Here is a 25,348-nt window from a genome sequence, read left to right on the forward strand (position 1 = left end):
TTCAAATGAAGGCATTTCTAGAATAATAGCTCAAATAAAACCAAAATGAAAGTTCTCAAAATATGTTTCCAATATTCAGCCCTGTGCAATAAATACTATGCAAGGTGAATGGCTTCCATCCAAAACCAACATCTCTGATCTTCTGCTAGCCAAAATACACAATATAAAAGTATGCACGGGGTGTGCTTGAAGCCCACATTTGGGACAAAGCTTAAAGTTCTCCATTCAACCTTATCAACTGTTGTGCTTGAAAAAAATAGGGGTAGGGTATAGCACTGTGTGCTGTACCCACTTAAAATGACTGCCAGCCTACACAACCTTCTGTCAAAAACAGAGCAAAGGCTGGAGGTCATGGTGTGCAGTAAGTAAAAAAGAAGTTACCCGGCTTCTCCCTGGCCCTTGCAAAGCAATGGGTTGGGATGCATGATGGAAAAGTTCAGTATTTCACCATGGTTTCAAATAAAACCATGCACCTTCTGTAGTCTAATTATTTTCTAACCTACTTTCCTAAATTAACTGGTATGATGACAACCAAACGGTGAATCCTGAAGTCCCTCTCACTGCTGAGACTTGAAGATTACATGGAATCATCTGCAGACCTGGAGACCAGGCTGTAGGGCTGGTGGGAAACCAGTGTGACTGTTTTCAGTCAGGCTTTTATCAGTATTATTACTATAATCACCATCACTATCTTCTGGTATTTTTTCCAAGGTGAAAAAGCACTGCTTTTTTTTTTAAAGCAAAGTTTCCATTGTATTTTCATGTTTTTCAAGTCTTTTAGACTGTTTTCATCGCATATTTTTTTATTTTTATTATGACTGAGAAAGAAAAATACTATTTCAATCAAAATTAATTTTCTGGTTGAAAAGTTTGTATCTGAATGGATTTTTCATCATGTTTTGTTGGGGGGGGTCGGATATCAACATGTCTTATTAAACATCATAGTTTTTAAGATGGACATGTTTCTTTTTCCCATATATGTTGTTCACTGCATTCATGAAAAGTAACTGCTGGGATAGGGAGCAGATTTTTCAGTGAGTGGAAGGTGTCACAATTTTCCCATCTAATTCAACAGAGGTACCACTGTCTACAGATGGAGGAATGTTCCGTTTGACACAGGGGTCTTGAACAGGTTTTGGACAAGTCATAACTCAGCACGGAGATATTGGCTCTGAGCGGCATAATAGCAAGATGAAGAGGAATTTGTAGAAGTTTATTGCCCTCTAGGTTGTCCATCTGCATTAATACAACTGGTACAAGTTCTATAGATTAACAGGATACGACACCTTTATAGCCTATAGACAGACCAAGTTCCGTTCTTGTTTACGCTGGGAAAGGTTGTAAGCTTGTGTTTATATAAAATGAGGGAGACAAGAAAATAATTTCAGTGGGATTATTGCGGACTTTAAAAGCAACTTTTTATTAAGAAAGAGCTGTCTTAATTTCTGTTAGCAAATGAATTAATCCCAGGGCAAAGAGGGAAATCGGTAATTTCCAAAGAAGTTAAATAGTTTAGTTAAAGACAACAGGGGAACTTAGAGGGTTATCGTGACTAGTGGTGTACTAAGTCATATAAAAATAACTGGTGTTTTAGGTTGTAGCAGTGAATGAGTTAAGAATGCACCTATTTTTCTAATGGGCATAGGCCACAGAGAGCAGGATCTGCTTTAATCAGTGTAAGCTATGATAACGAGATAGAAAAAAGTAAAATATAGTTCAGCAGAAATTTACTTATTGGACAGTTGCTGTAAAAAGTAATGGTTAAAGAAACAAAGGTGGTGTTCATCTGGTGTCAGTTCAGACATTTGCAGAGTTGTCAGTTAGAAAACAAATATAGAAAATATTAATTTATCTGTTTCACCATCGCTACTGATTAATAAGGATGTTATTAACATATACAACAAGAAAAATAAGTTTACCAGTCGAATAAATACATTTTTTCTTTTTCTTTTTTTTTTCTTCTTTATATGAACATGTATATTTTACAAAACCCCATAGCACTATGGGAAATAAAGATCCTTCTACAAAAAGAAGATGTAAGTCAGTGTTACAATAAAGCTTTAGAGTTTCAAAATGTATCTGGGCAAAGAGACAAAATCAGCTAGAAGGCACTACTGAGTCAACTGAGAAGGTCCAGCTTGTAATGTTGTCTTAACCTCCACTTCGTTCATAAATTATCTCTCTTCTCTATTCCAAGGGATTGCACATAATACTAATGTGGTCAGGAAGGCTGCAGTAGATTCAGGAGAAAAGAAGCTATGGCCACGCAGAGAGGAGAAGTTATTGATGGCCATGAAAGGCTGGTTGTAGCTGAGCTTGTGGGCTGAGGCTGGGACGGGCGATCTGAACGCGGTCTCTGATCCAGCTGGTTTGAAATCCAAATGGGAGGTTTGACTGTGATGTAGCCATTGGTTATCCTGATATAGGAAGGCAACGTGGTGGTGCTAAAAGAAAACACAAGAGAAGGAAATTAAACAGGAGAACCCTTATCTCTACCCTGTGAGCTGTCATTCCATGTGGTAGTAACAACAACGATAACCATCACAATTATTATTATTGTTTGCATGCATTAGACATGCAGGGAGAGCCCCTGGGGCTGGTAAGTGCGATGATCTGGAAACAGCTCTGATTCAGGATGTCCCTCAGCTTCTGGCTGCTGGTGGAATACAGCCAAAGGAGAGATCACTCGTGATGGATCTAACCTAGTGCACTCGTTTTTTTAAGGATCCATTATTGGCCAGGATCAGGGACTGTGACAGATGTATCTTTGTGCTGACCCAGGATGACTTCATTCTTACATTCTCAGGTACCTTCTTGCCACCAAAGGTCTCAAAATTTGTCCATGTCTCAGAGACATGTCTTACCATGGACTGGATATTGAGTCTAGGAGGGGCCACAAAACACGTCCTTCCCCTGTTTCACAAGCCATAAAGGATTTCTCAGGATTCCCTTACACAACTGATAACCTTGAGCACAGAAGACTCAGCAGCTTTGTTTCTCTTCCTAGTTTTAAGCCATTTTGGATCAAAACGCAATGTCAAAACCAGACTCTGTGTGAAGTTTCCCTGTCTGTGGATTTGCCTCAGTAGTAGTGTGATTGCTTATTGATTGTAGCCTGAGCTAGTACTTTGATTTGAATTTGCAGGTTGGAATTCATCATGATTCCCATGACACTGAAGGTCAAAAAGGTCCATTTACAATTGATTGGGTAGTCTGAAGTCGTAATCTCCATTTCATAAAATGCTTCCATTGCATCTGTTATTGGATGATCCACAATCCATCAGTTGTCACAGAGCAGCACAACTGAGCATGCAAACTGTGCAAGATGGATTCTGGGCTTTAAAACATGGCATTCTGCTCTGGGGTAAGGAGGAAAGAGACAATTACTCCTGGAAACAAGATGTGACGCTAACACCTGCAGATTCCCTGTGTTGGTTTCTAAATCTTCCATAAAGGGGATTTGGAGACACTGAAAATAACCATCAAATATTTTTTTATGGGGTAAGAAGCTATGCAGTCCTACAAATATTTAGCTACAGTATCTGAGAGCCTGACCTTGGAAGAAAAAGGCAGTGTCTCTTGCGTAATATCGGATAAAAGGAACCACACCTTGCTCCAGTTTCACACACAGAAATAGAATTTAGTAGTACTGAAGGCTTTTGTCTTTTTCTGTCTAAGATAGCTTTCAGCTCAGATGCTTCAAATGTGTTGAGTCAATCACAAACTGTGAGAACATCAGAATCCACCCAGAAGGCGACACTGGTAAACACACATGTGGGTCAGTATCAAATCCAATAGACAATCACTGCACATTACACTTCACCCTGGGCTTCGGGATAATTAATTTCATTTTTCCCCTCATCCTTTAGACTGTCACCACATCTTCTGGGTGGGATAGTTGTTCTGTAGCTAGAAGTGATCTTCACTAATGTGCAATGAATTAGAGCAAAAATAAAAGGCAGTCTTGAATTAAAGACAGGAGAATTGCTTCATAGGAGCAGATAATCCATCTAACCAGTATTGGGACTTTGACAGTGAAAAGCAGTGCCTGTTTCAGAGGAACAAACTGCTGGGAACCCAGAATCAAGCCTTGCTGATTCTAATTCATGAATCTTAATTCCCTAATTCATGGGAACCTAAATTCCCATGGTGAGTGGTTGGTTTATGTCTTGAACTGATGATACAAGACATATAGCTTTAGGGCTTCTGCTATATTGCATCAAAACCTCTGCAGTCACTTAATACAAAGAGTTGATCTGGGATAAGCTAATGCTGCTGTTTCAAATTTGTCCAGCTTTTTTGAGTGGTTAATTTAGTGCTGGCAAGAATGATACCAGATTAGGCACTGTATATCCGAGCTCCTGTAATATACATAGTGTCAAGTATGAATGGCCTTCCCACAGCGAATACAAAGCACCGTTAAAGCACACTTCTGATAGGAGGTACTACATGCTCGGAGTAATTCAGCAGAAATGCAGTCAGGCTCCAACTTCTCATCCAGATCTCATTTATCCTGTTGAGTGATGCTGTGGTGCACAGATTTGGCAACATTGACAATGGCATCACAATTCCGGGTTTTTTTCCCTGTACCAGTTTTCCATAAGGTAAGTATGCGTAGGTGCTTGTACTCATCTTTTGCTTATGGTTTGTCACTGTACAGAGCTACACAGTGTAGCCCTAAATTAAATTTTAAACTGCAAGCAGAGTCTGATTTTCAATTTCAATGTAAAAAAACATTGCCAGAATGCCATTCAGACTTGCTGTTTGGGTGTATCCTGCTCCTGATACACTCTATGGGCTTGACCCGCCAGTGAGATTCGTGTCCCTGGTGCAGGCTGTCTTTCTGCACCTCAGGGACGTACTGTATGAGATGATGTCCGATGGGGGACAGGCTGGCCACGGACCCTGTAAAAGAATCACGAGCTCATTCATCAACCAACTATATCTAAGGGATTCCTAAAGTAGCCTTATACGAACATTCTACACTTCTGTGTGATGTTTCCATTTTCTAGTCAACTGGCAGAAGTGTTTTGTTGGGCTTTTGTTGTGGCATTTTTTTTTCCCTGCCTTGAAAACATTTTTGGTATTTTTGGGGGAAAAACCCCCTACAGTTTACTTAAAATCCCAGTTTCCTATCAAAAGTCTGGAGAATTTTTAACCACTTTTCTCCCCAGTCAGCAAGGTCATTTTCTCTTTTCAAGACATTAGATTTCTATAAAGGTTTCCTTGTTAAGACAAATACTGTTAGGTGGGGTTGTTGTTTGTTTTTAAAAAATACTTAAGTGCTTTACGAGAGAACAGTGTGTTTCCATTAACATGTACAAAGCATGTTAACAGCAAATGAATCACAGTTTATCCATACAAAACATTTTCTTGAATGCAACTACTTCTAGCCGACTGCCAAGGTGGTTTAGAGATATTTAGAGAGAACGATCCCTTTTACCAAATGCTACAAAACTCTTGGCAAAAACTGTGGCCCAAGGTTGTAACTAGGCTGCTTCTATAGCGAATGGGGAGAGAAACCTCTCCAGGAGGTGGTCCACCCCATTCCAGTGCAGGTCTCTAGGGGGTGTTTACTCTTGCTCAGGGTCTTTCTCTTCCTAGGGGTCACAGAGGGACCCTAGAGAGCCAGGTTAGATTATAACCTAACCTTAGAGGAGGCCCTGGTGTCAGGAGGTGATGTCTCCAAACTCCCTCTGAGCATGCTTGCACAGGCACGTAGGACCTCACTGACCCCTGGACCTTCCCTAAGGGTGAAAACAGCAGCAGAGTCCCCTGAACTCAACTGGAAACCTTCCACTGTCCTCAAGGAGGTTCTGATAATTCCTGAAATGAACACAGAGAATAATAAAAATGAATCACAGATCTGAGGGATGAAAATCTGAATTATTTCCACGCCTCCACTTGCCAGCCCAGGATATTCTGTATTTCAGTCTTTTGTGTCTGATAAAAATATCTTTCATAAAACATTCCACGTGATCTGTAGTGAACAGGCAACCACTGGCTCCACTGTTCATACCTCTTTTTTGCTTCTGTGTATGGGATTGTTTTAAAAATTTGGAAGACTCCAGGTATCCTTTAGCCAAATGACCTGCGGTATCATATTCATGAGCTTGTACTTTTGATCAGATAATAGGGCAGTTTTTCACATCAGTGCATTAGTCATACATTGTCTTACCATCATTAGAATGTGTAAAACTTTCCTCCAGAATGGGGCCTCAGGCACCGACTCTGCAAACAGGCCCCACTGAATCCAATTATATGATTCAAGCCCTCTGTGCTGGGGGCATGTTGGAGCACCTTGATGATTTGGGAACATTTTAAAACCGAAAACTAAACACAAATGCAATCCTTTGCAGGAGTTTCTGTTCTGCTTTAGCTTGGGAGGATTTTGCAAGGAGCTCACAAACTGATTTTTTTAGCATGACTCGGTTTACCCATATAAGCAGGGCTCACCTGACCACACGTGACACCACAGCAGAACGACCGAAGGTAGGACCAGGAGGGACTTTCTGGTTCATCTGTCCCAAAGACAGGAACAGATCTAAACCCCTCCAGACATTTATATCTAATCCAGACTCAAAAGAACCTGCAATGATGGTAATTCCAGAGTCTCTGCAGACATCTATTCCAGCATTTCACCATTCCTGACATCCAGAACTACTGCCTAATGTTTCACCAAATCTCCCTTGCTACAGCTCAAGTTCGTGACTTTTCCTGTCCCCGCGGACAGGTTTATTCCCTTCACCTTCCCAGCAGCCTTTCATGTGTTTTGAAGACTTAAGCATGTTTCACCCCAGCCTTCTCTCATTTAAACAAATGATTCCCCCCACCTTTCCAAGTCCTTAGGTACCTTCCCTCTGTCCTTTCTTCTACTCTCCCCTGGCTCTGCCTAGCTGATTTTCTCTGGAGTGAGACGCCCCAAACTGGAAGCAGTAGATCCAGCTGAGCTATTGCCAGCCCTATGCCTTGTGCAGTAGGTACCGCTGCTGCTTTATTTGCAAAGCAGAAGAAAGTGCATGAAAAATACACAATCTCCAGGAAGATGGTCTTTACACTACTTTTTGGCCCCAAAGTCCAAACTGCCTTTATGGGCCCAGTAACTGTTCTGAAGCTTGTGGAAAACTGATGGTGCTCTGGGGGGGTGAGGACCCACCCAAGTATGGTGCTATTTCTGTGTGTTTCCAGTCTGCTGCCATGCCTCAGTCCCAACACGGTTTCTGCTCAGGGCGGAGGAAGTGACCCTTTTAAGCACAACTTACACAGTGTTTGAGGATTTTTCTCGATCAAAGGAGCTATATAAACACATGACAACTATTTTTAATAAATGTAAACAAATGTGGACTCAGGCAGCCTTTCCTACAATAGCATCTGATGAAAGAAGCCTATCAGGACAATGTGCCAGCACAGATTGAATCCTGAAAAAATGCATGTTTCAATTGAAAACCTAAAGAGCTAGTAAACTGAAAAAATTTTTTGAGTAAATACAATAATGGCTGTTTTGCATTTGTGATTTGATGTTAACCTTATGATGGCTAGGTTTTTTTTAAGTGATATTAAGCATATGCTTCCTGTTTCTTTTCAAACAAATTTTGCCCTATTTTTTTTTCCTTTTCATTTAATGAACAGATGTGAAAGGAGTTGATCACATTATTTTCCTGGTGATCGGAATAATGTTCTGCTAGTGAAGACAATTATTCTTGGAACTAACCAGACCTATTTATGTCATCAAAATTTATTAATCAAGATTTGAAAAATACATCTGCCTAAAGCACTGGGACCAACCTGTTGCAGTATGTAAACAAGCTGGCTGGCAAGAAATCTGACCACATGTTTGAAAGAAAGGACTCGGTGCTCAACCAAGAAGGAAAAAAAAAAAAAAAAAAAAGAGCATGCCGGCGAAAAAAAAAATCGCATTAAAAGTAAGTCACAAGGATTTAACTGTGAAAACCACTACAGTAACCTCTTAAAGGGAATGCAAAGTCCCCATCTCCTGATGTTTTCATACTATTATTTGCTGTGTTTCTGGAAGGTATTCTTTAGATCAGCATAGGCTCCATTACACTCAGGCTTCATCTGTTTCTTCATCATTGTCTTTTTTACAGACACTTGCAGCCTGAGGGATAAATCCTGCAGAATGCTGAGTCTGCTGGTCCCAGCCTAGCAGGATGCTAAGCACTGGAAGCCCAGGAGTGCTTCCAGCAAGGCTAGTATTCACATACCTACAACTCCGCACGCCCTAAAGTCCTTTGTGGGATCAAGGCCAAGAGGCTCATGCTTTCACAAGGTTCAGTTCATTAAAAAAAAAGTAAATAATCCAACCTGGATCTGATTAAGGAATCCGGTTTTGGTCTACAGGAGGCCACTACTTATTTGCAGTAGTGCAGTAAAGTGCCTTTGTGTGTCTACATGAGTAAGCAGTATCACACGCTGGTTTGTGGCCAAGTCAGGAGATGAGCCAAAGAAGAGCCTTATCTCTACTATTTTCCCTTTACCCCAGGGTTACTGGGAACCCAGATCTTTGGCCATTTTCTACACTGCAAGCATCCACCCTCTGCGAGCAGCACAGCGGCAGAGTCGCTGGGAGGCAGCTGCAGCCACGCTATCAACAGCGGGGTCAGGCAACAGCACCAGGAGCGTCTCAACAACCCGCTGCTGCCGACCTGAGCTTTCCTTCTGACGAGACCCAAATGGGAACCAGCCTTCCACCTGAGAGAAATGTCAAGCTCTGATCCAGCCTTATTCCAATTCTCTCCTCTAGAGACAGGCACCTGCGAGCCTCCGAGCCCCGTGCAGAGGCAAAGGGCAGCGCACGGCTGCTGATAGAGATGGATTCCCCCAGCCCTCCTCTTTGTTAGGACCATGTCTGCCATGGCTTATCCCTAGGAGGAAAAAAAGAGAGTACTGCCAGGAAAGGGAAGCACAGATTTCACCAGGCATTGCTCTGAAAGGACAGAAGGCCACGAACAAGCACACCAGAACCCCGAGCCAGACTGTCACTGTCGCAGGAACAGCAGCGGTGGGGAGCAGGACACTGCACACAAGGATGGGATGATGCTTGAGGGGCAAAGGGAAGTAACGTCAGCACCTTCACCTCCTGAACGTGCAGGGCTGAGACTGTCAGCAGCACCTGCAGAAGGTGCCGTCACAGAGAATCACGGGCAGTCCTTCCGGATGCCTTGGCCTTTAATAGGATTTAAAGGGTGGGATTAATTATAGCTATGGCAGATGCAGGCTTGTAGTCAGAGCTCTTCAGCTGTGTTCCCACTACAGTTCGTGGGGAACAAGATGTCTCCAGATGACAATCCTTTCTCCCCAAAGGCACGTCTCTAAGGTAGGCGAGAGGAGCTGTTTCTGAAGATCTCTATCTCAGGAATTCAGGTCTCCTGAACCCCAGCCAAGCTCTTGCTCCAGTAAGCGCTTTGACTGGTAAGGACGGGTTCCTACAAAGGGATGGGGCCACAGTGTGGGGAAGAGGAAAACTGCTGATCCTGCCACGCAAAAAGCAGTAGCTGGCGGGGATGTAGCTCCCCGCTGCAGCCCCATAGCGGGTCCCCAACAACAGGCATGGCAGGGCTGCAGCATGCTGCCCTTCCTTGGGGTCTTGTCTCTGAGGTTTGACACGATGGAGGAGTTGGTGGCTTGCTTGGATCAGGGGTTCCAGGGAGGCCATGATGGTGTAAACAGCAGGAGGCTTAATGCTGAAATGCAGCTCAAATGCTTCTAGTGCATTTTTGCCCCCCTGTCTGAATGGGCCATGGGCTGGAAGCCAGGAGATTTGGTTTTCAGCTCTATGACACCCACCAAGGAACCATCAAAACCTCATTAAATCACTTCTATTACTCCCCTGACTCTGATCTGAGTCAAGACCTTGAAGCGTTAGTGTGACACCACCAGCATTAACCCAACGTGAAGCATTTTGCAGGCTCTCCCTCTGATTTGCAGGTCCCACTTGCCCAGGCCACCTGCAAAATACCTCTGTGATGACAAATTCAGCCCTGGAGTGACACTGACCTGCAGCGAGGCTGAGCACTACAGGGGCATCCTAAAACCACAGGTGGGTCATGTTGTGAAGGCAAAGTTGCTGTGGGGCCAGAGGAGGGAATGGGGATGGGACGGGAAGGGATGGGAGCAATGGGTAGTGCTGCACCCGAGACAGGGGAAAGAGGAGGAGTTTGCTGCCACAGCAGTGCAGCCTGAGGGTCCCTCAGGCATGGGGACACAGTGATGCAAAGGTGGACAACAAGGACGCATCTAGCAGGTAGGGAAGGAGCAGGTGAGAAACAAACTCAGCACAGCCTGAGTGCTCTTTTCTGAGGTGAACTTCCAGGATGTGGGAAAGTTTCCTGCACCTTGCAGTCAGGTTGAGCTTTCCCCCATCCCCGGAGGAGACTGGGTATGATGGCCCTTTCCAGCCTCCTGCCCTGAAGTCCTTCAGGAAAACCCTGCAAATACAAATCCTGCACCCACACATGTGGCAGTGACAGAATCAGGCCCGCCACTCCTTTTCAGACAACTGCAGAATGGTGTAAAAACACAGAATGCTGTAAAAACCAATAACCTTTGAAGCACACCCTCTGAGTAATTACCCCATTCCCATCTAATGACTTAAAGATGTTATATTCCTCTCTGATTTGGCAACAACAAAGATTTCGACCTTATTAAAACCAGCCCATCAGGAAACTACATGTCATCCTTTAAAAAAAGAAGAAAAAAAAAAGGGAAAAAAAGAGGGGGAAAAAAAAAGAAAGAAATTAAATTCTTTAAAATCCCTGTGAACAATAATTCAAGATATTGTAGCTGAAGACCCATAATTTGTTGTAGAGTGTCTGGGTGGTCCTGAGGCAGGAGATGACAACATTAGCTCTTTCCTTTGCCCTTCTAAGAAATGCTTTGATGATTCTCTAATATCCTAAGAATATCCCCCCGTGATTCTGCACTGGGACGAGGCAATCACAGAGCTGGGATAATGGATCCCAGTTTTACCCAGGACCTGGCCCTTGCTAAGAGGGGACAGCTCAGAGCCCTTTGTTTCACCAGTTCTGCACTGACATCCAAGCCAGGATGCATTCACGATAGTCTAAGTAGTGATGTGGGCTCAAAAACATCCACAAACTCATCCCCACCCACTGCACACATCTGGCTGTGTACCTGATCTGTATGCGCAATTAAGGCACTCATCTTCATGGCTCAAATAACCAAGTACTTGTTTCACTGGTCCTTGGACAGATAGTGATTGCAGTTCTTACAGCCAAAGTAAACAAGAACATTAGGGATGCACACACAGATGGCCTTAGTATTGTAAAAATCTTGCCAGTGCTGCAATCTATGAAGATTTTTGGGCAACCTGCTGATACACAACACGCAAAGAGTTAATTTGATGGCTGCAATCAGGTGGTTTTGAACCAAATCCCAAGCATGAGCAGAATATCTACCTTTTGTCTGCATTTTGCAGACTGCCTGTGCTCACCAGTACAGCCCCATGTGCAAAACAATTTGCATTTTTGGGGTGGTCAAAATCATAATCCATATTTTATGTCTTGGGCTCAACCTTTCAATTAATTAGAACCAGAGTGACTTGGTCTGCCCTCCCCTATGTGCACTCAAGTGTTTGTTTGGCATTGTGTGGGCCCTATGGCTCAAAAATTTTTTGCAGATGCACAGAATTAACCAAGCATGTTTAGATGTGCTTGGGGAACACATACATTCATAGGGATGTATATATTTGACCCTGTCACTTTCTTGTTAACACTGTAAAAGATATCGACTTTCCCCTCCAGATTTTAAAATGATTTAGAATAGGCAGTAGTAGGGATATACCTAAAACATCCTGTAAAATTAAGTATTTTCTCCAAGACTGTTCTCTAAGTCACACAATTATTTCAGCTAAGAAGATGCCTGTGCAAAGTATTAAGGAACAGAACGAACAACCAAAATATAAACTGGCTTAAATGGATGTCCAATATACTGCATTTTTCCATTTGATTTTAATTTTCTTTTTCCTTCTCCCTGTTCTTTTTCCATCTCCGCATAACAGTTTTTCTCTCCGTTTAGTCTGTATCGCATTTTTCTCTCTAATTCACTGGGCTCTCTTTCCTGCTCACTGCTTGTATTTTTCCAGAGTCTCTCTTAGTAAGAATAATTAAGGTTGGGTCAGATCTTTGAACCTGTTATTTGGAGCAGTATTGAATTCAAGCTTGTTCCACTGCACAAAAGCACTGGCTTCTTTTTCTTTCCAACAGACTCACTCTCAAAATAAAAAAAGGTTCGTTAGGCTTATCTATCAGCAGAAATGCCAAGGACATGAAATTGCTGCATTGCCCACAAGGTTTGGGTTCATCCTGCTGCTTGCAAAGCAACCACGGTGACACCAGCCACAGCACAAACTCTCTCCCCAAGCGCCTGCGAACCCTCTGAAAGCCCAGAGGTGCCATCACAAGAAGCTGCTTGCTGGCCACGCTGCAGCCGCTTTCCCTGCCGGCTGTCAGAACCTGGACCCTGAATGTCTCTGCAGACCCGAGCTCTTGTGAGCACTGTCCACGCCACGCAGCACGGTACTGCCGCGCCAGGCACCCTGACACCCGGGGACACAGGCTGGGCTCCCTCGCCCGCCAGCGCCGGGGGCTCAAGCCCCCGGTATAATGCTTGCTTTGTTCAGGGAAGTTATTCAGGAATTGTAAAGAGGAGATCTGAGTGAAATCAGAATTTGGCCTGGCATTTTCCTAATTGCAGGAACCCGGCCTTTATAACATTAAAACCATATGAATTTAAATAACTCCTACTTCTCCTTCCTCCGGTGAGTAACTGGACTTGGACCACAGCTGCCCTTCGGGGTCCTGCTGGGTTCCCAGCCCGCGCTGCCGGCACTGTCAGGGAATCAGATTTCCTCCCATTCCACTCTACGAGGACTCTGTCCTAGATAAACCTGCTACCACAGTATAACTGTGGTTAAACCCTTCGTATAAACTAACCGCCCACCACAAAGGTGATGTTCTCCTCCTCCTCGTCATACTTCACTTCGTTTCACAGGGCATGAGACTCACTAATCGGAAGGGGAACAGCAGAACCAGAAATAATTCCCATATTCCTTACCCTTTTCCTCTGGGCTAGCACTGTCAGCGTTGTTTGTTTGCATTTCCACTGAATTTTAAAAACATCTCTTTTTTTTTTTTTTACAGTAACTCACTGGAAGTTTTTTATATTTTACAGATTTTACGTATCTCTGCTAAGCCTGGAGCTTTACCTTGAGGAACAGCAGATCTGCAATCTTTGGGGGCTTAGATACTGCTAGATACAAAGATGACTCAAATATGTCCAGCTTAGGGTGGCAGTGCTTGGGAAGGTTTGCTCTAGCTTTTAGATGGTAAGTGATCTCTTCTCCACATCTGTGTGTCCCTGGGGCAGGGAAGCAGACAGCCATTAACGCGGCAAGCAGCGCCCTTTCCGAGGTCCCACTTCAACCCAAACCCAGCTTTTGAGGCAGCGACTAACTTTTCTCCCTGATGGGCACCCGTGCAAGGGGCAGCCATGGCATCGATGGGTCTCTGCTGCTTCCACAGCCTGAGCGGCAGGGAAACACCTTGCTCCTGACCCCAACGGCCCCAAACCTCACGTGCACGGGGTCCAGCCTCCCTGCAGGGTCAGTGCTGGCCGCACCAGTCTGGGGAGCAATTCAGTTTGCTCTGAAGATGGAAGCAGCCACGTTTTGTCAGCCAAGTCATGCTCAAAGTTTGGAGTCTGAATGTGGTGCTGGCCACCACCCTGCTCGATCAGGAAAACACAACGCTCCGTACCAAGGATTGCAATTAAGCGGTGCAGGTCCTTTACTACCCACTTCTGTGTTTCAGGAATCCTGCTCACCCCGGGCACGAGCCCACTTGGCACTTCGTACAGTGTCTGCAGCTGCAGTCAGCCTTGCAAGGATAACACAAACCGCGTTCTTCACCCACCCCGAACAGCAAGGGTAAAAACACTGCTGTGTCCCGAATTCTCTCTGCCTGCTACACCAGACAACTTCATTTTCAGCTGAGTGAACAGAGTTTGGTAGAGCTGTCTTAAACCGCATTTCAGATTTAGAGGAACTCCCTTTACCTGAGGGTACTCAGTGCATTCTCCCTCCTTATCTGTTTGACAGGAGCCAGAAATAACGGTTTTATTTTTTTGTATGTGCAACAGAGAATATGCCACGAGGAGTCACAGTTAAAGACTCCAAGGAGCCAATCCTCAGAACATCTGGCTAGTGAAAGCTCTGGATATGGAAAATATAAATGTCAAGGCTCATATTTATAAATTGGAAGGGCCATGACGACATCTGCTAACAAGCTTTTGTCCAGAGCCCATTTGCTGTACATGGTTATTCACAGGCAACAATAAACATGTGCGCGGATCACATGCGCGGTCTGCCCTTCCTTTCAGTCGCCGAAGGAACACACGCTCCAAAAACACACAAATGCTCTGTTCTCACAACACAGAAATACAAGTGTTTGCAAACCTCACAGCAAACTTTTCTTGCATACCAGGCCACAGTGGGATACACTGCTGGAACAGACTAAAAATAGCTGGAGAAAAAGCCTTGCATTAACACAGAAGACAGTCAAACTCACTTAGCGTTAACGCTTTTGGTGGAAAAAGCACCCTCCTTTTTTTGCCTTGCTCCACAGGAGACACTTTGTACTACAGGTCCCATCCTGAAACCTTATTTTTATGACTGAGCAGTTGTGGCTGGGAATCTCAAGACTTTAAATAGAGTCTAACCTAGTCAACCGTGGTAGCTTCATAACATTAAAACAAGCAGTAGGTAAAATAAACTTGCTTCTACATTTATACCCACGGGCACCTTTTCACTAGTTTAACGCCAACCGTAAGCACATTTCCAATGTCTGTTAAATAAAAAAAAAATGATCTAATGCATAAGCATAAAGGTTGTGCTAACGACTTATTATTGTAGGTGTCCAGACCACAGTTTGCCCCCCCCCACTCCTGGCATTGGTCACTATCACAGAGACTGCCCATGAGGCTGCAGATTTGCCAAGAGAAGAAAAAGCATCAGCAAAAAGAGCCTGGACCACTTTATGATGTCCATGGATTTAGCAAAGAATAAATGGAGCCAGCGCTGACTGTCTTGCCTGATCTGCAGTGTTCTTGGCCACACAGACATCTGTGTGAAAATGGTAGGAAAAAGCAAAAGATGATGAAATAACATGGAGGTCTACCTCCTGGTTAACAAAGTGAAGAAGGACACCTCGTGAGCTAGGTGAGCTCAGGGAGCTGGAGGTGAGTGCAGAGGTCTGGGGATGGAGATGCTGGAGGGGTCCCCTTCCACTCCTTGCTCCAGGGCCCATGCCAAGTGCATGCAGCCAGAGTTAAAGAGGGCAGGTAGAAAGAGTATTGGAGAAAGAAAATTTGAAGCAGAAAATGGAGAACCATGGAACTGAAAAGTTAACAGGTTGTCCAGATTCAAGAGTCCTGGCACTGGGTAAGGAAATGAGACTGCGCTGGCTGAGAAACAGCGGAACAAGTGGGGATGTGCATCACGGAGGAGAAGATTGTCACAACTCAGCAGCTGCTCCTTCTTGAAACTGAATCCTAAGCAAACATTTTGTTTGTGCTGCATCAGACAGATCTTAGGCAGATTAACAAAGCTAGCAATGATAGGGCTACTTTCAGCCCAAGTCAGAAATACACCAAACCGGGGTAGATATCAACGCATAATATAGGCTATCTTTACTCAACACATCCCAAATGAAGAGCAGAAAACAAGAAAGGAAGAGAAAGCTCTTAATAGGTTCCATAAAACATCTCGTATCGTATTTTCCATCTTTATCAGCATTGAGGAGGAAGGAGCAGAAAGGGCTCTTGGATATCCAGTGCTGAAAAATACCTCACTGTTCAAAAATCCTAGCTTTAGCGTGCTCCAATTTTGTTACTTGCTCGCCTTCAAAATATGGATTTAATATTTATGATGGATTTAAATTTCACAAAAATAAAATACCTACTGCATTACCAATAAGGAATATAGTTTCATGAAATAAAATTGAAATCCATATACAAATTACATCTCTATTTCCAAGGGACTTCTGTATCTCTAATGATTTTGTTTTCAGGTATTTATAGTTTTCATTAAAATAGGGCTTGCATACTGCTTCATATTAATTGTTCATACTGATAGTGAGACAATTAAGCAATAGTGACAGTAAATACGTAAGGGTTTTGCTTATTTTTTTTAAGCTTACCTGTGTTTGTTTCATCACACAATGGCAGCACATTATAGAGAACAACAGAACAAAGTAAAGCATGCAGATCTTTTTGCGTGTCCAGCAGGTGAAAGTGTGGCTGCACATCTTTTCAGCCCCATCTGGAGGATAACAAATTAACTCTTTGACTCCACGAGGGGAAAGAAGCTATCACTCACAGCCAGCTGACAGGGAGGGTCTATTAACATGGAGATGCAAGAATTTTGGGCACGAATGTCAGGACTTCCCATCCGTCACTGCGATGCACGAGAGAGTTGTGTGCTGAGCCCAGGTTTCACGCTTTAATTAATGCATTCTGTGCACTCTGACCAACCTGATAATCCAAGAAGCCTCAATAAAAACCATCCAGGGAGGGAGGGAGGATATGTCATCACTGTATCATATGTTACAGCCAGGAGATTTACCTCTCATTTCTACTGCACGGAGCGCTGTTATTTTACTTCCACTGGAGGGCTTGCGTACTTGGGGCTGTGCAAAGGGCACGATGAAAGAATTGCCAGCATCAGTGCTTGTTTAAAGCATCAAGCCATCTGCTCATCTTAAAGGGGGATAAAATAGAAATGGTAAGAAACTAAGAAGGGGAAAATACAGCACTCCCCACGCTTTGCTCTCTGCTCAGGAGGAGCTGAGGATGCCTTCACAGAAGCAAGACTGCATGTTCAAGAGAGGCACACAACACTGGGAGAGAGAGGGACCAACTGACGTACTGCTTCACTGCCCAAAAGTCTTCTTCTGGCCACTGTATATCCACCAGAGTTCTTAAAAAAACTGGGCAAACTAAGAGCAGATTTCAGGCCAGTTGAAGATACAAAGGTTCAGCTGCCACCAAGGAACCTAGAGCGAGCATTTGTCCAGGAGGTGTTTTGAGACCACTCAGCGCGACAGAAGGGTCTTGTACCCAAGCTGTCGAACCACGAGATTCTTCTGAGGAGTAGACACTTCTCTGCCATGCCTTGGAGACTGGGGGCAGTGACTGGTAGGGACTGTCCTCATGAAGGTTTCCTGAGAAGGAAACCCTGTCGGGAGAACAGCAAAGAAAACGGTAGACAAGTGCTGGAGGAAAGCCAAGGGGCCACACAACAGAGCTAAGCCCCAAACAACAACGAGGTGTGACCAGGGAAGGAAGGTGGGACTCCAAGACACCTATGCTCCCGCTGTTCCTGGCTGCTGGAGCAAGTTCACTATAACAAGCTGGAAAGGTCCCGAAGCTGCATCCTCACCCTTGGTTGAAGACAGGGCAAATAAATGCAGTGGTGGCAACTGCCTACTTGGCTGCACAGAGACAGGCTGGAGGAGGGAGCGCTCCCCCCCTCCACGAGCATCGGCTGGCATGCGCTCTCCAAGCAGTACCCTTACCAGGGAGGCGGATACAGTAATTTAAACAAACAAGGCCCCAGTGATGGAAATTTCAAGCTCAAAGCTACCATGTGGGGGGAAATCATCTGACCACAATTTACCTGTTAGACTTCAAAAGTGTCTAGGTCTCCTCTAAAGAAAAGCAGTCTTTTCTTTAATGAAGTTAAGTACTGTATTTCAGCACCGTGTGTTGTGAAAAGGAAGCAATTTGGATTCATTTACTGAAATTTACCTTTCAGATGCGGTTAAATGAAATTAAAAGTTTGTCTGAGTTGACAGAGTTCTGTTTTCCATCACTGTATTGTCTTGAAAGAAAGGATAACAGGCTAAGTGCTTAAATTCCATCCAAACTGATAAGGTTCACTCTATACAGGCACTCTTAGTGCAGTTTATTACACATTGTCTCCCTTCATCCATCACTGGCATAACTTTTTTCTTTTTTTTTTTTTTTTTTTCCCTTCCCTAAAATAACTGTTGCTTCCCAAAGAAACTGGTATTTGTGATGTTATTGCATTTGTATGGGGGTGAATAGTCAGCACTGGGCTATCAGAGAAATGACATTTCCAATTACAGGGGGAATTAATTTAGTTTCCCACTAAAGGCAGGTTTTGAGGGCTGAGCTTATGTCTGGGACAATATTTCCTTTTTTTTCCTCTTCAGATAACAACTCTTTTGCTTGAATTTCTTTCCCATGCAAGTGAAGCATCTGCGTGACCTCAGAGTCTTTCCAGACACCATCTTTACCCACATCTCTTCCTCGGCAGCGGGAACAAACCTTCGGATTTGCCCATCTCTGAATCTTTCTTCCCACTACTGTATTTCTCTTCTTTCACATCCCCCAGCTGCCATCGCTCCTTCCAAAGCTCTCACCTCCTGGAACACCCTCCGAGTTACTGACTTCCCTGCCTTCTCCCAGGAGCTTTCCTCCCACCCTGCCTTAGGGCCCCAGGAGCTACAATGCTCCCTCTGCAGCTGGGAGAGGTTCTCTGTTCTCTTGGGCTCCTTTCATTTGTGGCCTTAAACCCTCTGCCTGCTCGAACAAAGGTACGGTCCTGATCCATCCTTCATTGACTACTCTGAACCGTCACAGACATTTCTCTATTCTTTCCATTAACTGAGCAGCTCATCATTAAAAGCCAGTGAATGATTTGCAATTAATTTTTTATATTACAAGGAGAAGCTTAGCTAGCAGGAACAATAACATGCCCTGTATGCCAACCGCAGCCTTCCAGCTCAAGGGTTTTGCCTTCCCTCCCTGCTGCCCCAGCTGGCTCTTGGCTGCAGGAGCTAGCTAGGGTTTAAGTTTCATCTAAGTTCAAATTCCTCCCCAAGACAGACTTCAGATCAGCGCATTTCTGCAAAACCAAGTAATTAAAGAAAAAATCCCGCTACTTGAAATGTCCATTTAATTTTGATTCTTGACAATTTCAAACACAAACTGCAGCCAGGCAGGACTTTCAAATTTTGTTTAGATTTTGGGGGAAGAGGGCAGAAGGGAGAGGAAACCACACATTTCATCAGCATTTTTTATTTTTTAATAGCCTTCAGTGCAGCCGATTACCCAGGAGATCAGCAAATCTTAGCTCTGTCAAAGACAGGGAGAAGAGAGAGGGGAGGCTTTCTCATCCTTCACAGCAGTACTAACCCTCCAACACACAAATCTAAACACTGTCCACTCAGGGGTGCCAACTCAAATGCCTCAGCTGTTAAGCCAGAACAAAAAGGAAAGGACAATCTCCAAGGTATAACTGAAAGTAAATACTAATAATGATGTGTGACATTAAATGATGACTCATTTTTCACGAGGCCGTTTCAGATTGTAGCTATAACCTCAGATTAGACCCGAACGACTGTGTGAGCTGAAGTCTTAGTGGAACCATTAATTATGGATTTCCTGGCTTTTATAGGTTGGAGTCAGACCTTTGATGTTCCTTTAAGATTGTTCTCCTGTGTTCATTTCCTTTGTTTCTGTGTTGGTAGCTTAAAAAAACACCCCAAGATTTCCATGGAAGTGTATGAGATAGCCTAGAAATGCATAGTCCATAAAAAGCCCTGCAATTCATGGCTCATAAAGTCCTTGAATCCACGGTCAATAAAGCTTTGGAAAAGAGCTGTATGAACCACAGTCATTTCACAGTTCAACGAGGCTCATACAAGAATCAATAATCTGGTTCAAATTCGCCTGGATTTGTCCCCCACCTGTATACTTCTCTTTGACTTTTCAGGTTGAAAGGCAGCTCAAACGGCTGAATTCGGGACACCTCGCACAGAACCGGTGAGGTTTATGCAGCTTTCATCCAAAAGCCGCAGCAATGACCTAAATCCTTCTGTCTCCAAGGTGAGCAAGTCAAGTTTCAGGTGACAACATGTGAGTCAGGAAACTCAAACTGGAAGAAGAACCATTTGCCAACATGGAGCCATAGCTCAAGGTAACCCTATATGCAGAGACCTCAGCCTGTACAGAACACGATTTAAATATATGCAAATGCACAATGGATCTATGGGACAGGCCAGAGCACGAACTTCTAGTACACCGGTTATCCTTCAAACCCAAGTGCTAACAACAGTCTTGCTGGTGAACATCACTAAGGCAACAAAATGTGAGGCCACGTGCTTCTCTCCCGCACAGGTCACACTGCACTGCCCGCGTTATCAGCCATCCTGGTTGTTTCCTCCCCAGAATGATCACGCTACAGTCTGGTGATAGGCACACATTTCTGCTCTTTTCTTGCCAATCAGAAAGGAACCAGTTAGAGAAACCTCATTGTTTATTGCCTTGTGCAAGGTCCAGCTTGCAATTAATGCTGATGAAACCCAACTGCCAAAAGCACAATATGTAGCAGCTGGTTTATGAAAGTCGAGACCCCATCCAATTTATGGGGAAACCAGAGCTGGTTGTGACTCTCTGATTTAGCTGAACAGTTTGTATTTTTTGTTTTGTTTTGTTTCCAGGAAAACACCAGAAGTTACTCCAGAACTGCATAAGCACTAAAACCATCTGAAAGCCCTAAGGCAGACTTCCCTTCTTCCAGCCTTTCCTCATTTCTAGGGCTGTGATCTCCCACTAATATCTCCCTGGGATCTTTCAGCAAGGCAGGCGACATGCAGCGTCTGGTTCATCACCAGCGTGGTGGGAGCGGAAACTTACATTTCCTTATCCCAATCTCCATCCTTATGAAATGGAAGTAGAGGGAAAAAAGGTTTCGATTCAGATGAAATCTCACGGGAGCACAAACCAAACAATTTAACTCTAACCTGGGGAACTACCCTTTAAAATACTTTTCCTAGGAACATTTCTTATTGAAACAAAACCAGCAAAAGTCTGCCGAAGCTATGCAAGCACCACTGCTTCAAGCCCCCAGCTGCATATTTCCACAGCCCTATCAGGCCCAATATCCAAAATCCTTTCTGGATAGATAGGATAAGGGCAGGAGGGTTGCGCCTAACTGCCAGGCTCCCACCACATCTCAGCACCTCAGCTGTATGATACGCATGGCGAGCTGACCCAGACACCCTTGTGAAATGCTGGGGCGTCATGGGACACCACGATTCAGTGGCCCCATGCAGAAGAAAGAAAAGTCCCTTGTCCTCAAGGCAATCAACTATTTTGAACCAAATGCCTCCTAGTTCATGCGGGCTGCATCCAACCCCCGAACGCGCTTTGAGAACAAAACACATGAATCCTTCTTACCAAGGATGGCATTAACCTCAGAAATAACTTTACTACATCAAGATTAATATGCACCACCTTAATAAGAATCCTTGCATAATTCACCCTGAGAATACAATAAACTACGGAAAAAAAAGAAAGAGGCAACTGCTACGTTAAAAAGAAAATAAAAATAATAAAAAAATAATCCCAAAACACAAATACATGGAGTTTTTTCCTTAGCAAATGGAGAAGCCTCTGAGAGACTGACTCATTTTACTAGCAGAGAATTTAGGTGCTATGAAAATGGGAATAAAAGTAACGATCAAACATAATCATCACATGTATAGGCGAGCAGCCAGTTCTCAACAGATTATTTCATTCCTTTTACTTGTTAGGAGATCTATAAACACTGTGGCTGTTTATCTGCCCATGACTTGGCCTGGATAAAGGCAGTAAGAGCCTTCTCAGTTTTAGAGGAGGGAGAATAAATTGCCCGGGAATCCTAAAAGCACACATCAAGACGCCCTGGTCAAACATGAAGACCTTATTCAAACACTGTTTGGAAGTTTTTAACCTTGGACCAATATTGGCCACAGAAACGTGCCTACCTCTATTGTCTTCACATAGACGCCTTAGCCAAGTACTTCATTTTACCCGAGTTTGCTGTTTTCAGCGCAGTCTGAGATGTTAAAACATTTCAGTCCCAGAACACAGTTAAGATTGAGTCAGGTTTGTCAGAATTCTAAGACCTCTCAGGAACAGTCTGTATGCTTGGAAAATGGGAGTCTTTGGGTGAAAACTGACAGTAAAGGTTGGAAAATAATTACTGGAAGAAAGTGGGTGAACGCAGAATATTTTCCATTGTTATTTTTTCCCTGGTTTTACTCTGACAAGTCTTTGTTTTTGTGTATTTAAAATCTTCTAAACATTGGTCTTTTTTCTCTTTACTTTTACATCAAACATGCCTATAAGCTGCCTTCCTAATTCTTCATTAGGCTCCAAAACCACCATTTCACTCCCTGTCTCTCCCATTTAGCCTTTTTCAAACCCTCTTTATTGTCTAATCAACACGACCTGTGATCTGTAAAGAGCAACTAGTCAAGAGACAGTAGGAAAAGGACAGGGACCGTAAAAGTTACGACTCACCTGTCTTCTATCCGAACCCAGAGGTCATTGAACTGTCTCTGGCGATGGTGTTTATGCTGCTTCTTGTGCCATTTCTTCTGCCTGCCAAACTCTTCCAGCTGGCTGATGCTGTCTGGCAACAGGAGGTGAGGAGACAGGCTGTCATCTTCGTCCATCTGCAGGGGCTTCAGGGAAGGAGACGTCAGTGGGACCTGCTCAGAAAGCTGGACAGCGGGCAGGGCTGTTGCTGAGGACCCTTCCAAGGCTGGGCTTGTCTTTGTCATCCTTGAGCTGAAAAACACAACGTTTAAACATTTGATGAATAAGCAAGGGCTCGTGCTAAGACAAAGTGAAAGCAGGGGGCTACACGACTTGTTGGGTGCTCCTAACGGCCAAGGTGTCCGAGAAGAAAGGCTTTTGCTCTGGGGCAGCAACTAAAGACAGCAGTGGCATTTCCTAGCAAGCTCTGAAACAAACACTGAACCGAGAATCAGGCAAAAGGCAGTTGATCTGCTCTTGCTGTTTCCTGGCATTTTAATTACTTCTTACAGGCTTTAGAGCCTGCGGTAGGGGTCGGCGTCACCTCCCCCCCGGGCTGAAGGTTAAACAGCAAAACTGTGACTCTCTCCGAGGAAAGCAGATACCTTAACAGCAGCCGATCTTAAATTAGCGAGATAACACTCACTCCCTTCTTTTTTTTCTTTTTCTTTTTTTTTTTTTTTCTTTTTCAGCTTTAGATATCATCTGTGGAAACAAGTAACTGTTTTGACTGCAACAATATTTACGCTCGTTTATCTGAGTTAGGATTGGTGACAGGGAAGCCCAGACTGATGGCAGACGCACAGTCTAATAGCTGGGCTGCTGGGGTGGGACATGCGAGTTGGACCTCAAGCAGGTTTTGTATAATGGCAAAATGAAGCAAAAGGGGGGGTAAAAGGCCTGTCCAAAGCCACCTTGAAACAACACTGCCACAGCTCTTTGCTCCTGTTTGAAACACTACCACCTCTTGCATCTGACTGGAACTACACAGAAAAAATGCCTTTTATTTTTTTAATCTTCTGGAGTTTCACTAATTTAGAAAAAAGTCAGTACAAACTCTCTCCTTCAATACGCAGCCACGTGAACTTACATTTGTGAGCCAAGATAGCCGAAACAAAAATCTAATAAACCAGTATTGACACAAAGTGATTTCCCACCCCCCCCCTAACTTCAGTAGAAGTTCCTGGTTGGTCTTAATTGCAAGAGAGGAACTTTTTCTGTCTTTGGGATGGCCCAATGAGTTGTAGGTACAGAAAATGGAAGAGGATTAATAGGCAATATGAAGCTGTGGTCTGCAAAACTATTTCTATTACATGGATGCTATGACTTTTATGACAGAAACAATTAAAGCCACATGAAAAGTTTTGCCTCCTGAGTGAAACCAGTAAGACATTTTAATGAAAAAGTAATAAAAAATCCTAAACTTCATTGGTGACAACGTACAAAATGTGCTGCAAGTGAAACCACATGTTTCATTTATGGAACATTTTGTTCTCTTCCAAAAAAGTCACATCTACTACTAATGGCAGCTTTTTTTCTTTTTGACTTTTTTTTGAAGTCCATTACAATAGCAGTCAAGATGGTCATCTCTATTTCCAGCGCATCTTGTTTCACCCAATGTCCTTCCAAGAGCTTCTGATAATTAATCGTTGCTACTATAAGACTCACTGGCAAAAACAACAGTAACTTTGTCACTCTCAGCCAACATTAATGAAGTTCTTCAGAGATCATATGACAGATACAGAAAAGAAAGACACTTGTCTAAACTAATACGAAATTTTTCCAAGGTTGCTTTCATTAATAAAAGACACAAGAAAATCCCCTATTTTTCCTCTTTTTCCAAGCATTCAGACTCTCAGTGAGTCCTTCTCAAACTCACTCCATGCTCTGTTGCACGTCACAGAGAGATCTGCTGGTTCTGGCTTTTTTTCCCCGTTAAGACTTTCTTCCATGATTCATGCTGAGGATGAATTTTCATCAGTGCAGCAACTTTCTTTGCAAGATCTTGGTGCTCTCCAAAGCTTTCAAGACTTCTTTGGTTGTGACATAGCTGAAGGAAAGCCATCTCCAGACTCGTGTAAAAGGAAAGGCTCTCCTAGGTTTGCAGCAGGCGTGTCCCTCAGGGCACAGCAGACATTTCTTAATTTTTATCCAGCTGTGATAGTGGATCAGGGAATTCTCAACATGCAAATGCAGCCATTTAGCAGCTTGCAAGGTCACACAGTGTGAACTTGGATAGCATGGGTTAGGCAGGTGAGAAGGACCTGGACCAAGCGCCTACGAACACCCTGTGGGTAACTGCAACAGCAGCAGGTGGCAATGGGTGGCAAGAACCCCCTGGACTCACTGCCTGCTGCACTTAGCCAAAGCAACAGGAATACAAGCTGGTTGATTCTGCCCCGAACCAGCTTGTTCTGACGCTACTCTGGATACCTCTGCTCCTCACCGTGGTGTGAATTCACTCAGGTCTTTGTGCAACCCAGCCACCCGTTTTCACACCGGGGAGAAGAGCGCTACCCTGGCCACAAGGCTGTGGTGGGCAGAAACATTAAGGCGGCAAGAGCATGGAGCAGACATGAGAGCCCAAAATAGACAATGTGATCATCACAGCTGGAACCGAGCTGTTGCTAAGATTTCTGTTTCCCTTGACATTCTTCTTCTTGCCGCTGAAACCGTGCCTCCTGTTCTGATCAGACAGTCATTCCCCGAGATGCTGAAGGTGGGAGCAGTCCTCGCGCCAGACCACATCTGCCAGCTCAAGGCTGGGGCTGCCACTGGGCTCCTTGAATGGTCTTAGAGACATCTGAACACATACTTTCCACCTTTTAGCACCTACTATTCCGTTACATGTGTTTACCTTGCTCTGAGCTCCTAGTAAACTGGAACCAGTGGAGAGGTGTTTTTACGGGTTGAGATTTTAAAA

The 25,348-nt window shown here is 44.0% G+C and overlaps 1 protein-coding gene across 1 annotated transcript in view; it reads right to left on the reverse strand.

Moving 5' to 3' along the window:
• Window positions 1–820: 820 nt before the first annotated feature.
• TRABD2B (TraB domain containing 2B) overlaps window positions 821–25,348 on the reverse strand; it is a 292,200-nt gene continuing 267,672 nt past the window's right edge. Inside the window, exons 6-7 of the mRNA XM_040611371.1 lie at window positions 22,408–22,677; window positions 821–2,444 (exon numbers count right to left, since the gene is read on the reverse strand). Coding sequence (XP_040467305.1) covers window positions 2,222–2,444; window positions 22,408–22,677 — 493 coding nt within the window. The 3' untranslated portion in view covers window positions 821–2,221. The remainder of the gene's footprint in view (window positions 2,445–22,407; window positions 22,678–25,348) is intronic.

Source organism: Falco naumanni, chromosome 11 (assembly GCF_017639655.2).
Source record: "Falco naumanni isolate bFalNau1 chromosome 11, bFalNau1.pat, whole genome shotgun sequence".
Lineage (NCBI taxonomy): Eukaryota > Metazoa > Chordata > Aves > Falconiformes > Falconidae > Falco > Falco naumanni.